General features: G+C 27.7%; 1 protein-coding gene across 1 annotated transcript; it reads right to left on the bottom strand.

Moving 5' to 3' along the window:
* Positions 1–12,813: 12,813 nt before the first annotated feature.
* Positions 12,814–15,754, bottom strand: LOC113553420 (delta(24)-sterol reductase-like). The gene is made up of 10 exons (XM_026956743.1): positions 15,578–15,754; positions 15,320–15,475; positions 15,052–15,157; positions 14,855–14,973; positions 14,661–14,755; positions 14,425–14,596; positions 14,204–14,353; positions 13,942–14,139; positions 13,690–13,865; positions 12,814–13,569 (listed from the first exon to the last, which is right to left on the bottom strand). The coding sequence occupies exons 1-10, from the start codon at positions 15,752–15,754 to the stop codon at positions 13,416–13,418; spliced, it is 1,503 nt and encodes a 500-aa protein (XP_026812544.1). The 3' UTR covers positions 12,814–13,415.
* Between the last annotated feature and the right edge of the window lie 1,133 nt (positions 15,755–16,887).

The raw sequence follows: 16,887 nt of genomic DNA, 5'->3' as shown, positions 1-16,887 counted from the left end.
CGCGCGTTTTACCACTGAAAAACCGTATAACTCGCGTTCCGTGTTGGCGCGTCCAAAAAACACGTCTGGCCGCCGCACCTGCGTAAACGCCCTGCACGCGCTGCGGCGGCGGCCGGTGGCGCAACGCGGCGGTTTCGAGTGTCATTCGTTCGTACGTTCGTTCGTTCGTTCGAGCCGCGTCCCGATATTTAACGTAGCTAACCCGTGAAACCGGAAGAAGACGAGAGAGGAAAAAATATATAAGACGTCATCGTCGTCGTCATCCTTCAAACTGGGTTTGGCTCGATTACGATGCACAATATAAAACACAAGCAGTGATTAGCCGAGCATGCTCAACCCCCGTTTGTTTATTATTAATAAGTAATTTAATAAAATTTTTATTTTTGAAATTTCCAAATCAAAGCCCTTTATTTAAATATATAGACTTTTTAGTTCGTACATTAACTTTGTTTTATTCGTATGAGAACTGCTCTTTATATTGAAAAACATTGTCTTTTTTCTATGTTTACATTCTGATACATCTAGATCGTGATTAGAACGAGAACTGTTACTATATATAGTTTACTGAGTTATTTTACTTTGTAAACTAATAGGATAATAAGGATATTTATTGTATTTAATCTTAACAGGTTTAAAGGTGCAGCGGCTATGACGATGATATAAAATTATAATAATTAATAATATAAATAAATTAGCATTATGTGATTTGTAATGATTAAACTATAAAAAATACTAGACTGAATATTACATATAATTCATATTCTATGTAAAACTATTAGTATAATGATTATTATCCTCGTTTCATAAGTAAAATAATTTTGAAACTACTCGTTCAAATTTTGATTTACATGCATAAAAAAAAAATGTCATGCTCATCAATTTACAGTAAAAAAAAGATTGGTTTCATTATAAAAAACGATGTTTGAATCATATGAATGGTCTGACAAATCTAAGCGAGTTTCTGAAATATTATGGTCTTAAGTAGCAACAATTATAATTGTAATAAACACATTGAGCATGCTTGATAAACCGTCCTGTATATACAACTATTATGTTACGTCGATGACAATTGGGGCCGCCTTCGTTAACATAATACTATCCTAGACAATAGTAATAAATACGATCTGTTTTGGTTGGAAAATTATATTTTAATATCCAAGTTATAGTAAACTTTAACTATTTACTCGCCTCACTTAGTTACTATATTATACATTCATTATATACCCACAACTGATTAGCGGTACGCGTATAAAACGTAGATATTTGATGAATTATTGGAATATTCTACTAATATTTGGACCGTTAAGAAATATAATTACAATCACAGAAAACATAATATATTATGGTTGGGTGGTTTTAATAAGAAAAATACATGTCTTAACTTTTAATTATTAGGCCAACTATAAGAATAAATCAAAACTAAATGCACACCTATAGTTTTATTGTATTTTGTACATTTTATTATTTAATATTTTAATGTTTCGATTATCCCAATTTATTAAAGGCATATATTAGTAGATTAATCATTAATCTATAGTAATGGGAACACCACTATGAGCCATTCACACAGTTCTTCATTATTTAAGGTTATTTTGAAGCACATTGAAAAGTTAATCTTTTTATAATGTTCTTTTACTTTTATCATCTATAATTTGTAAACGTAATTATTCTAAAGTATGAAAAAATCTCCAAAAACTTTATTTTTAGAAAAATATTTTTGTATAGATGATGACGATTAAGTGATCTGTCCATAACAAACGTTTTGTTTGTTCTCAAGCCATTTTCATTAAAATCCCATTTTGATGTGCTAATTCCAGTATCAATGCGATAAAATTGATTTATTTTGTTCCGACAGGTATTAGAATTTAATAATCTCGTGAATTAAAAAATTAAACGTCTTCTTCAATACTATTCCTTCATCCTTGATGTACTTAAACATCTTAACGTTATTTTCAAAATATCTTTCATTAATCTGTTTTCCATTTTACACTATCATAAATTATAAATTTTTTAACGTCCCGACTCCCTCAACTTTCTACGGGCTTAATCGTTCTATAAACTTCTCTAAAAAAAAAAAAAAAAATACAAAAAACCTATAACCTAGTACTAAGGCGTTTATTTGTAACTGGCATACTATCATTTATTTTACTTTTAATTGTATTCAACTTTGAATATTTTATCAAAAACTCCCGTAGTGACTATACATATTATAATGGCGTCCGACGTTAATTGATAAATTGAAATAACTTTTTTAAGTTAGATCTATTGGTTTTCTCGGAACATACTCGATACAAACATTGGACTATAAAAGAACTTTACATTTTTTTTTAACATCAATTCGGTTACAATCAATTGTTATTTCTAGTCGATTTTATCATTGGCTAAAATATCATCGCTGACGGTAACAACAACCAGTCAGTGGTGAGTGTATATAGTGTATAGTGTGTAATATGCTGGTTCACACCATCACGACTAGACGAAGTTTAAACATATCACGTATTTTCTTTTGGGGGAGGGGTGGGTTAAAAAGACGTTTTTAATCCGTCACGTCATGTTTTATAGATGTTCGCGGGCCTGGTCGGAATGTATTGCTGTTTTACAACGATAACGAATTTTTTTTCTTCTAGTCGGTTACGCGCGTAATCGCGTTTACGCGGCGGCAAAAAAGATCGGAAATCGCGTCTCTGTAATAAACAGTCAAATAGGTCGTTTTTCGATGTTCGAAATAAGTTTCCTAGACGCGTTCCGCATACGTGAGGATAGACTACAGCGGGATCCAAGTTAATCCTACCTACTCAGACTTTTTCACCGATCACTCGCTATTAACGATGGTGTGCAAATGTCACAGGGACGTGCAATGTTCTTCTATTATTCTGATTGAAATATGAATGTGTAACGCGAATTTCACCGTTCGATATAATATGGGTTTATAAGATTCAAATAACATCATTAATTAAAATATTGTTTTTGTTATTTTGATATCGATGAAATGCGACTGTGATATTTGTAGAATACGCTTTTTACTGATTTTAAAATAGTTAATACAATATTGCGTGATCTAAGACTTGAAATAGGTATTTCATAACTATATTACTGTTGATAAAATTTATATTATATTCGTGGTTATATATTTCAATTCATAAATCATTTTGAATGCCAATAACTTAAAATCTTAAAAACCGCCTAGTGTATCGAATATAGAAAATACTAGTTCTGCTCACAATCGTCGTCCGACAACAGCAGTGTATTATTGTTCTCATACGTATAACATTATTATATCAATGTCCCGCGAGGAACTCAACGAAGCGAATACGTTATCGTCTTGATAGGCGTGTTGCCTATATAGTCTCTAATCCCGTCATTCAATTTCAACTGGATTCCCGTGCTATAGCGATCCTCAGACAGTTATGATGTATAATTACATGATACTGACTTTGGAACCAGACAGAACCGCAGTTACTCGATAATAAATGTTTGATAATCATCATCTACATTGTCCGCTGAGAGTTTCATTGAACTAACCCGGCGGCAACTCCACAATAATCCCAAAGGTAGGTAGCTATATACCTATATAATACCTGCCCACCACGTACGGTCGAGTTAAAATAGCAATCAAATCGGCTGCAGCAAACATTTTTTTTCCACCTACACTCCGAAAACCATAATTACGGGCTACCAAAATTTGAGCCCGGCGACTGACCCACTTTATGCCACTTATCCAAACACAATTCGTACCTGCGAAGAAGTGCATGCGAGTATTAAGTATAAACTCAATGTTTACACTTTAAAAAACAGTTGTAATCGAACATGCAGTATACGTACATACTTAAAGTATTTATGTTATACTTTTAATAATTATTCTTTACTCTTATTGTTGTGTGTGTATATTTGTTCGTATCACGAATTGAATCAATGCTTAACAAAAATGAATTTTATAGTCTTAGAAAATATTTATCACGTAATAAATTCAGTGTAAAAAAATATTTTTAATAATCATATTTTCATAATACTTTACTTTGTATTTGAATCAACAATAATTAATGTAAATTTTATATTATTATTACGTTTATGTTTGTGGAACAAAGTTTAATAGTTGAGTCTATAAAGTTTTCAATATATCGGTATTTCAATTTTAACTTATTTGGTTGGATACCTTAGAAATTCCATAATATATAATATTACAGTGCATAGAATTAAAGAAACTTGTTATGATATACTTACTAAATAGAAAATGTAGAGTCCGCCTCAACTCAATAACAATACAAAATTCTATTTTGTTATACGCTTTTTCTTTTCATAATAACTGCAATATGTGTAATCTATATCGTATATTTATTTTTGAAATGAATATAATTTAAAAAAATACATATACCAATAGTATTGAGAGCATAATGTTTTAATATTTTGCATTTGATGCTTTTCGTGACCTTACATAATGCATAAATGCCAATAAAGAACCTAACATATTACATTTATTTTATAGTTATAATACTATGATACTTTCTGAGTACAAATAGATAATTTTTTATTCAATGTCCAAAATATTAGAGAAAAACTTAAATTAATATTGATATTGATTGTATTCACGACTTTTTAATATACATATTATATTCATGAAGATTAAATAAAATTAAAAACAATAACTATATCATTATTTTTTTTACCGTGTAAATATTTAAATTTTGTTCAAGTTCCTACAACCAAGGATTATTTACAACAACGATAACTAATTTTTATTTGTTAATTTTTTAACAATTATATAATTGTTTTCTTGTTTATATACAGTTTAATAAATAATAATATAATAATTGTCGTATACTATCTTGTTATGTTTTATTTAAGTTTTTGTCTTTGTCCTATCTTATCTTATTGATACATATTGACATACAGTACTTAATATATAATATATATATATCAACTATAGTGATTAAAGATATTTGCATTTTAGCATCACGAAATGTATCTAATAATTATTCGATTCGTGTAATCCGTACGGGTATTGAAGTTTTACAAAACAATGGTAAATAAATAAAAAAAAAAACGGAGAAGAAACAGCACGATGCGACGTTGTGTTTATAGTTTAAACACAAGTTTACGAGTACGATACCGCATAGCCAATTGCGGACTGGGGCTCGTCCTGAAAACTCTCACATTATTCCAACGTCGGACACATAACATACTACCGATCCTGTTGGTTATCGGAATAAAAAATTACACGGTAAATAGACAACGAAAAGCGGTTCGCAAAGACCGGGCTACATGAATATATCAATTCAAATTAATAAACAACAATATGTCATAATTCCGTACAGCGTTATTTATTTGTGTATATTTTAATCAGTGTAATTTGATTTTATAAAAATATCGTTATACGATTCGCAATCAGATGACCGCAATATGAGGGGGAAGTCTCACGGGACATTCTGTCCCCTTGTGATCTAATTTTTTTTTTTTTTAGTTCACTCAACCCATTTTTGTATAGGAGTTTCGTGGATACGCCAACGAGTACCGATGTGATCCAACAATAACAACATACATATCATATCATTGTACATAATACGTTTTAGATCTCCAAAAACAATAATAGTATATTGATTTATGTTTCCAGCTGGGTCTCTCGCCTAGTAACTGGTAAAACGGTATTAAACCTTTTTGGCATATCTTCATAAACAGTTTACCTTGCACCATCAATATATTATAACACGGTGACTTATCCCTACACCATGTACGCGTAAAGGTACGTTTAGGTACTACCTCTATGCACCTTTTGATGTACGCACATCGCTCTGCAACCATAGTTGCCAAACGTCTCGTGTGCTTCAAAGGCATAATATAGAAGGTATTTGCGTTAAAAATGTAGATTTTTAGGATTTTCGTACGGAATTTGAGAGATCAAATAACGACTAGGGGTCCAAACTAAATTTACCTCATATCGAAACCACGTTTCTAAAATATTAATAATAATCTGAACAATAATTAAGACAACAAATTCTTTAAACTACTTTTTATACTGAAACTTTTTTTTATCTAGATCATTTTAAGTTCAACTATCTATGTATTTTATTAATCAAAATAAAAAATATGATTATCAAAACATATTAGAAAGGATATTTTTATTATAAGTGCTAAAAATATATATTACATTATATTATAATAAACATTTAAAAATTAAAAATAATTTATCTGTATTGACTTAAAATGCAAACAGGTGAAGTATGCCAGATATTATATAAAATCCAATATTTCATACTTTAACGAGTATTATCGAAATTTGAAAGGCATTAACAAAATATTACTATATTTATGTTTATAATTATACAATATAATAATATGACATTCTACCGAAAACATGGACCACAGTTGCGTAGCTAAAATGCCTATCTATAACGCCGTGTAATGATATCTCTATTACTAGTGTACTCAAGGTAAAATTCGTATCAGTTATTATATAAGCTTATTATAACTCTTAAGGAATATAAGTAGCTAGGTAAATCAGATTTTAATTAATAAGCAACCTTAAAGTCTTACAATATTGTTCAAATAAAATGAACAGATATTAGAAACATTTATAACATGATTACTTTAATTAAAGACTTACAATATACATTTAATAACTAATAAATAAAACTTGACTTTAAGAGCATCACATTATTTTTTTGGAAAAAATGCTAATAAATTATATTTACATTTTAATTAAAATATGTTGTATTTTTCCTTTTAAAATTTAAGTAGAATTATAAACGCTATTGTAAAAACTTGAAATTAAAATAATTAAATCCCATACACAGTATTGTTATAAAAATGAATATAGTCATTCGCTGCCATAATCTTCAAATAATGTACAACTAAGCACGTACAGTTGCATAAAATACAGAAGTAAGAACACCAGCTATATAATTGCAACGATTACAAATTTAACATGAATGAAATAGCATGCCGTGAGGTTTAAAATTAGGTTGAAAAATATTATAAAGCAAAAATAAATATGAATTAATGAAGCGGAAAACGTTTATTTTCATAACTTTTCATTTACAAAGTCGTTAAATACTTAAAATAATTAAATTTTACTAAATCATACAAATAATATTATATATTATAATAACATAAACGTATAATCATAATTAATTATTACATAAAGATCATTTAAGTAACACGATATTAACAATTTGGTTAATACTGAAGCAATATTGTAATATCCTGGACTGCCTGGAGATAATATTATGATTAAGTTTAAAATAATAAATAATAATCAAGGAGTAGAAGTTTGCAACATTTAAAACAACTATCGATATCGTTTTGATATTAGAAGCAACCAATAAAGGGGGACAGATGACAGTTTTCAGCACATCGGAAGTTACAGGAACAGATAAATTAATAACAATTCAGTATTTCTTATTGGCCATGGGTTTTTCAAATAGGATATAATCTAGTTAACAAAATTACCAAGAATTCCAAATGAATTCAAACCTAAGTATTTTATTGTTTAGTTAAACAAACGCTTTACAAACATCAGTAATTAATATAACATCAACTAGAAAGCCAGACTGAAGATTCAATAGTCTCAAGTAAATCAATGTAAAAACATAGAAGAAAAATATAATTGCAATTTATTCATGTAAGATTGTATTTTTTAATTGAAACTCAAATTTATACAAAAAATGTATACTTTTATGTTATTTGTTTGTTTAAAAATTGTGTGTTATTTATTTCTACGGATCGTATTTTTTAATTTATAATTATATTTAAAGAAAGTCGATTTGAAATTATTATTAATTTGGAAATAAATGTTTTTATTGTTTTATAAAATAATGCATAAAAAGAGTATCAATATCAATGAAGAGTTTAAGTTGTTCTAAAAGGATAGAATTTCACTTTAATGAACACAAATAATAGTTGATTGCATAATAATTTCCACATAAAAAATTAAAACAATATTTAAAAAGTTTTATTTTATATAATATTAGTAGCGATTACTTGAAGAGATGAGCACAAGAAATATTTTTTAACTAATGAAAAATTATTTCCGAAACACTAAGGTCAAACCTCTTGGAAAAAAAATAAATCAAGGATATTTTTATGCTAATTAAAAAGTTATACTTAAATAGTTGTAGTAGTACTACGGGTTCTTGTCGTATTTTTTTGTCCAGTATTGGTGGTCCATAGTGAAACTTTATGAAACAAGGATTTTCAACAGAAAGTGTGTTTATGAGAGAAAAAAATCTATTTAATTTAATTCCACAACCAGCATTGTTTGTTATCAAAACTGAAGTAGTATGTATTTATATATTCGCAGAATCTTTTTACAGAGTGATTTTTAAGTTTAAGCGGGAATGTCCGCATCAAAGCCATTTATTTCTCAGTGTAACATAAAATCATAGTAATTCTCAAGAAATGTAACGTTTGTTTACAGATTCTTTTTACAAGAAGATTACACAAGTCTTTGACTGTCAATTTTTCAATCACGCAAAAATAATTACCGTATACGCATTATTACACTAGTTATCTTCCATAAAAGAATATTTATGTAAACGTTATCCCATTTAATCGATTCGTGTTCTTTTATACTAGAAATAATAATTTCATTATTTATAAAAAGAGCATGAAAAATTTTTATTTTCATAGTATAAGATAAATATTTTTTGTGTAGAAAACATGTGTAATATTATTCATATTATAGTAAATATTTTTGTGTGATCAGAAAATTTACGATCAAAGTCTATGAAATCTCTCTAAAAAAGTGCTACGAAAATTAACTAAACTTATTGAAAATTACAATGATTTTTCGTCACACAGAAAAATAAATTATTTTAATAACTTTTTGCACGGAGAACAGTTTGAAAAATGTTCTTACAAAATGGTTTTGTGAACATACAAATACTACTAACTGATAACTTGCAATCATTGAATATGATTATATTACAATAATATTGTAAAATATTATTTTAAATCTTTTCTTTTAAATTCACGAATAAAGTTCATAGATTCTGGAAGCTGATATGGTTTTGCATCGTTTGATAAAAACGGTTAAAGGATAAACTTAGTTTTTTTTTCTAAATTCTAAATTTTCGTTTAAAAATTTAAAATAAATAAATTAAATCTGTTCCATGAGAATCAGTTTTGAATATTTTTTCTTACGTAAGAAGTAATTAATTGCGTATTGTATAATCATCGTAGATAGTTCATTACAATAATCCTTTTAGTTTATCGAGGTGGACAAAGATATACTTGAGCTGATTTAGTTAACGGAGATACCGGTGTGATCAAATAAAATACAAATACGTGAACATATAATGACAGTTTAATAAAACACAGATATAACTAACCAAATCAAATCTATTTATGTACTCGAATAGTTTTCAATTTAAAGTTCGTATTTGAACTGTATATTTTACTTTTTTACAAAAGATATCATAACAAAACATTTATTCAATATTTGTTGTAGGAAAAAATAGAACAAAAACATCAACAAAATAACAAATCTCGACCTCGGTCAAACCCAATAACACAGCTAACAAAAGTCATTTACAGAAACCTCTAATGATATGAAGTATAAATACGTCTTATGTGAAATCGAAACATTTTTCCACGCCACCGAGTTTTAATGTTTTTGGTGCGCGCGCGGTCATCCAAAAGTTTAGAAAATGTAGCAAGGTTTAAAAATAATATAAGTATTGATTTACGCCAAGCAAACTTTTCGAAAATGTCTATTAGTTTATTTTTTTTCCCTACAATATAATATTTATGTAAAGCAGTAAAGCACCGCAAACCGATATTGGCTTATTACGCCAAACGTAACACGCTATTGACTTATTCGACCAAATACGCTAAACACGTCGTCAAAACGTCGAACCCAGCGAAAAACGGTTAACAGAATTTTATAGAAAAAAAAAATAATAATAATAAGTTGGTACACATACATAATATATTATAATAGATAAATATATTATTTTTTTTATTTGTACAGCACACGGGATCAACATTCAAAAGCGTGGTAGTAATATATTATGTATTATTAGTATACAATGTAGCTGTAATAATTAATTTATCAGTAAAAATCTCGTTAATGTCTCATACAACCATTTTATAGATTATAAAATCTATCGATATCGATTTATTTTAAATAATTATATTAGACACATTCCTTTTTTTTTTATTATTTAACACAATACTCTGTTATTTTTATGAAAATACTATAATTGTTATAAGTATAGCAAGTATAATCGTTAGTTTATTTTTTGAAATAGTAATCAAAATCGTAATTAAATATTATACGCATTTAGTCTAATTTAATATAATAAAATGGTTTAGTTGTGTTAAATTATTACAACTCAAAATTTTAATTCAAATAAATAACACAATTTGATAACTCCCGCCCTATAATATTCCAGCCCAAACTACAGATTGTTATAATATATTGTATAAGCCATATTATATTATAATATATTATCTGATTAAAATGTATTTATATTTTGCAGAAATGTAAAAAAATTACTATCTCTGGATAAATTTTAGACTAAAAAAATACACGAAAATCGGAGACGAACGATAGACGAACGATAGCGATAGTGTAGGTAAGTACTATTTTAAATTCAAAATAATAGTTATGTATTAAAATATATTTAAAATAAAAAATGTATTATTCATAAATATTAATTTCGATAAAAATAATACAAACATTTTCAGATTACAAATATGCCGCAATAATAAGAATTTGTCGGCTACTTTATAAAAATAACAGGTACTAAGAATCACAGCGCTTTCCTGGTTGTCAAGTTAAAGGCCATATAATAAATTCACATAATATACTCAATTATAATGACATTATTTGTGAGAAGCGTGATTTTTTTGTGTTCCCAAATAAAATAATACACAATTAGATAAATAATTTATCATTTTAAATTTCTTTGAAATATAACGATATTGCTATAAGGTAAAAGAAAACTAATTGAAAAATAAGAACAGTTTTTATATACTTAAAACAGTTTTATATGCGTAAATAAGAGAACTCCCAGCATTTTGATTAAGACAGCAGGAAGAGATCCTTTTATTTTAAAAGCTGCTTTACTTACAATATTAATCCCTTTTGCATCAATACATATCTCTGCATCGCGATGCCGCGTTTTTACTGCTTCGAATAATAAGAAACAAACACTAAATTTCACGAATTTCAACTGAAGCATGTAAAAGCAAATATTATGTGTACTGCTGTTTTGAATATTGCGCCGGACAGATGGACGAATTAATGAAAAAGCACACGCCCTACATAACAGCAAAAAGTAATTATACCCGTTTGGTTTTTCTCTTAAAACGCATTTAAAAATTTTAAATTTCAGGGTAAAAAATAACAACGCTAAGACAATCGTATACGACCGCTTATTTTTTTTTCTTAAGATTTTATGTGCAAGCTGAGCATATAAACTTAATGAAAATCAACGATAAAAATAAGAAGAAAGATATGAAGACGCCTTTTGCACCAATGCCGTCCAAATATGTCGTATTATTATCGTTATTACACCGAAACGTCATCTTAAATCGTCGTCAGTCGTTGTCGGCGGTAGTACAACCCGTTCCATTTGCGTTTTATATTATGGTACGGCGGGTATCGTATTACACGCGTCGCGTGATAAATATTCCGATCTGTTCGTTAGTGGCGCGTGGACTATATGTGTATGGCATCAAGTGAAATGGTATTACTTTAAATGATTTTTATAGGCAAACGGGGGAGAAATTTGAGGAATAAAACTATAAACTCAGTCTTTGCATACTTATAGCTTTAAATTTCGTATTAAAAAAAGTATAAAATATTTATTTAGCTTTATAAGTTTTGAGAGGATGTCGCTTCACATGTGCCATCTCTGTATTGACATAACCAGTCTTACCTTCAAAATAATCCATTTTACTGTGTTAATGTATTATTTTTAATAATATAGTGAATTTATATATTATAAAATTTTAAAGAAATAATATAATTTATGTATCCTTCCCGCAAGATTCTTTTTTTTATATATATATTTTAATTTTGAAGCGAATTATAAACATTTTAAAATTTTAAAAAATGTACAATTTTTATAGCTCGTTTTAACATTAAAATATCAAAATGTTAAACTTGTATTCATTAAAAACAACATTTTTAAAATGTATATTTACAATATATAAGTTTTCGTTTTTATTTTAAATTTCCTGTTTGAAAGTGGAATATTTTTTTTCAGAATTTCAACTCATAGGTAGAAGTTGAATTTTAAATGAGTATTTAAATTAATACCCTGCTAAATATTTATTCACTAGTCTAGCTCCTTTTCTAAACTCAAAATACATTCTTTGTTCAAAAATCGATTGATGTACATAATAATTTCTCAAAAATATATTACGCTTCAAAATATGTAGTCACAAATTTAATATATTATGATTAAAATAAAAAATTAAACGATAAACATCTTTTTTTTCCAAAAACGTCACGTAACTAAAGTTCAAAGTAAAAATAATATAATATTATATGGAATCAGCTTGAAACAACACTGTGCTCGAAACATTGTCATAAGAATTGTGTCGAACTTATACGTAGGTGAACAGAACGGCGCAAAGCATCAAATAAAAAATAATGTCTTGAAACGGCTCGGCATTCGTATTCGACACCGTGTTTCAAGTGCTCTGTTATTTCGGATTAACTCTATTTTATATTATATACAAGAAAAAGTACCTATTATTAAAAATTTAACTTGTATGTTATAGAATTGTTTGTTTTATCGTAATATTATTATTATATCAACTCAACGCCAAGATCTTGTGGTATTTGATAAACAAAAATAAAATATATTAAGTTTAAAAAGTATAACCATTTAATCTCAACTTGTTACGAATTCAGTGTCATTAAATCTGCAATTATTTAATATTTTATACTATACAATATAGTTATATAAACAGCACGTATAAATTTATAATAGAATCGTACAACATTGGATTTAAAATTATCTGTAAACTAACATTTGTGAAACAAAAATAATAGGTATCTACATATATTTTGCGAGTAAGCATTTCAACGGAAATTTTACTGTTAAAAATATTCACTGCAATATACTGTTATTTTAAATCGTTGGCGGAAATAATGTTGGTAAATTTGTTTTTTCATATTTATAAACACTACAGACAATATCTGATGGTACCTTAATTTGAATTACGGTCAGTAACCAATCAGCTTACTTTTTACTTTTTAATCATAATTCTTGAAAAACAACTATTATACATTCTAAAATATGTAAATATTAAAATTAAATTAAAAAATAATTAATCATAATATGTTAATAATTATAAAAACACGGTTTTTTCATAAAATGTGAGTAGTTAAAATATAATAATATTTTATGTGTAGGTACATGATCTTATTAATCAGTTTTTATTTATTATAACTTAAAAATGTATTATACTCTAGCTTTCCTGTTTACTTTGTCGTACACTTCTGGAAATTTCGATTTACACCCAAGATGTTGTCTTATTCGGTCATACAATCGATGATCAAACATTGTCTTAAACTCATCTATGTTTAAATATGTACCAACGTACATCATCTTAAATCTACAAAAAATTGAAAAAATAATTTCAAATAAAATTGTGTTTGTTTGCAACAGTACCTATTAAATATTTCTAAAAAAAAAAATTTTATTTTAAAATATATACATATATTTTATGTCTTACCCTTTCAATTTAAGTACGAATATTTCTAAATCTCTTAGAACAGTCGAGTTATACTTAGAGACTTTAGGTTCACCGTATAAACCAATATCGACGAACATATTGTCTACTGGTGTGTGTGAATGCATAAGACCTTTTCCCGGACGCAAAACCGCTGGGCACACCCAAATTGGATAAATCTAAAATTAAATTATCACGATTTACACAGTGTATTGATTCAAGTGGTAATAATTATTATCAAATATTGTAAATTACATTGAGAGTCGTATGAAATTTTTGAACTGATTTTTTCAAACATTCAATCGGTAGTATGAAGTCATCTATGAAATGATGTTTATCATACAACTGCTTGATTGTATCTGTTTGTGTCAATTTTAATAAAGCCACTTTTGCTGGCATCAACCATCCTAGTAGATAACGAAAAACTGGGTGATTTCCGAAAGGTATTATATCCTAAACATATACAGTGTATGCATTAATTAAAAACACAATTAATAGTTTTATAATTTTTAGGTACTTGAATTTCCCAAAATAATGATTTATTATGTCTAAAATAATAATCTTTTAGTGGAATGTATTCCTCGCCAATTTGCCATGTCATTAGAAATGATTTAACGTGTTTAAAAAACCATGGTTTATAAAATCGACCAATTCTGTTCACATTTTTCTAAGTGAAATAAGTAAAATACACTTTTCCAAATAGTAATAATTATAAACAATACATTTTTTAACTGTTACTTCAGTGTCTCTGTGGCCATCTGTCATTTTCCCAGTCATCAAAACTCCTTCGTCTTTGTTGTATATTAATAGTTCAACAAAATCATTATGTTCTAAATCACTAGTTTCCACTATTAGTTTAGACTCCATTTTTTCTAAAGTACGAATTGGACGGTACTTGAGTTTTACATACCTAAATATTTTAAAAACGGTTTTATAATTTAATAATAGTAACATTTTTAATTAGATGGACGTACTTTTTCGCTGGTATTATCCGAATATCAACCGCTGTTAAAAATCCCAAAGTTCCATACGAATATGGTACGGATTCGAAAATGTCTGTATTCACTGACTGTGCATAATCATCAATTAAAGTACATTAAATAAATAATTGTTTATTTTTGTATGAAAAAAAAATGAACATTTACTAAAATATGAATAATAATTGAACCTTTGAACATATAATTAAATCGCCGTTGGCCGTAATGAGTTCATAACGTATACATGATTCGTGAAATAATCCGAATTTGTGTGATGACGATTCCAATCCAATTCCCATAACGAGACCGCCTAAATATTTAAATCAGTTGTGAATTATTATTTACAAAATAAAACAATATTTAATCACTAATTGCTACAACTATTTACCGATGGTTAGATCTTCCATATCTAAGGCCACGGGCAACGTCCAACCAGATTCAATCAAAATCGGAATCAATCGCCCCATGGTAATACCCGGCTCTACTCTGACTATCTAATGGACATTATTATGCAATAATAGTTGTAAGAAAAAAAAATCATGACACTTTAGGTCACATCAATAAATAGACACTTTAGGTAAATTGAATTTTATATTATTATGTATTACTCCGTGGGCAATATTATTATCTAGGTTACGAGGCATACGGTCGCTTACTCGAGTCTTAGCGTCGATCGAAATGATTCCGTCCAGATGAACGTTTACATTGAACATATATTTTTTGTAAACCATGTCAGCTATAGTCATACTTCTCCAACTTGGTCTAGCCGTACACATTACTTGATCGGGAGCATGTTTATTTCTATGTCGGATCTGAAAAACAAAACGGTCGGTACAATCGCAACAGATACCATATCAATAATATATATTATATAGGTACGTGCACATGGTGGTGATTTTACATCAGATACTCACCTGGCGTTGAATGTTGCTAAGCTTTTTCTCGTGTTCTAGTCCGGAATGACGTGACCACGAACTTTTTTCGAATACCGACCATATCTTACCCAATACGGTACACGGTAAAAGAAAGAAAACCACGAACACCCATCGATAGTTTATCAACACGTATTCCAATAGCGATTCGCCGTGCATATTATTAAGAAATAATGTAAAGCAATTTAATCGTAACCGTCAATAGACGGTCGTGCTGAAGTTTTATTAGTATTTATAACTCACGTATTTTTCTATGATGTTTTCAATAAACTATACAATGAAATATAATCTACGTACTAGAGGTAATTAGAATGTATGTATAGGTAGTATGAAGTGATGTTATGATAGTCATATTAAAAATTAATATACATAAAATTAAAAGTGTATGATGCCTGTTTACACATACAAATGTCTAATTATATTTGGTTAAATTAATATAGATATATGAGATATATAGTCTTATCAGTATTTACTAACCATTATAATTACCACTTGAAGTGAGAAAAGATTTAATAACACGCTACATTATAACAATTCAATAATATCAAAAATATGTTTATAGATTACTAAATATTTACTAATAATATACTCATAAGTAATAAATAGGTATATACAAATTAAAAATATTAATGCATTTTCGTATAAAATTCCGGTTTAGTAAGACTTCACATTTTAAGGAGATTTATCCTTTATCTTAAATAAAACGAAAATTGTCCATTGTTATACTTATCCATACATGGCACAAGAATGTGCATTAAACTACAAAGCTATTTCAATATTAAAATTTGAAAAACTATCCTGAATTGAGCAATGTTCGATTTAGAATTTAATACTATTATTGGTGTAATTTTAGATTCTGAGCGGAGCGATGAATGTATTGATTTTACAGTGATGTGTGTCGTCTGAGTGTTACTTCTGGGTAGCTGCTCTCCTCAAGCATTCATTTTCTATTAGTTATTTTTTCCTTACTCATATGATTATTGTATCTAATATTACAGAATTTAAATCGATTTTGTTTTTTTGGAGTAACTAACTAAAAAAAAAAAAAAAAACCGTAGATACTTGAAATTTACACCAAATGTTAGGTTATATATTATAATTTTATTTGTACGTTTAATAGAATTTTAAAAAATGTTGATTATTTATGAGTTATTTATAATACCGTTAATTATTTAGTTAGTTATTTATTTAATACCAAATATCTATAGTTACAAATTACAATATTATATTTTAAATAAACGTTTAAAGTTAGAACTTTGATACAATATCTACAATATCTTAAAATTATACAA

The sequence above is a fragment of the Rhopalosiphum maidis genome, chromosome 2 (assembly GCF_003676215.2).
Source record: "Rhopalosiphum maidis isolate BTI-1 chromosome 2, ASM367621v3, whole genome shotgun sequence".
Lineage (NCBI taxonomy): Eukaryota > Metazoa > Arthropoda > Insecta > Hemiptera > Aphididae > Rhopalosiphum > Rhopalosiphum maidis.
This window is presented reverse-complemented; position numbering and strand designations above follow the sequence as displayed.

Excerpts from the sequence above, each read along its gene's own strand:
- LOC113553420 (XM_026956743.1), bottom strand. The coding sequence starts at position 15,754 with ATGCACGGCGAATCGCTATTGGAATACGTGTTGATAAACTATCGATGG. Across the intron at positions 14,354-14,424 it reads ATGGCCACAGAGACACTGAA|AAAAATGTGAACAGAATTGG; the intron begins GTAACAGTTAAA and ends TATTTCACTTAG. Across the intron at positions 14,140-14,203 it reads CATTATTTTGGGAAATTCAA|GATATAATACCTTTCGGAAA; the intron begins GTACCTAAAAAT and ends GTATATGTTTAG.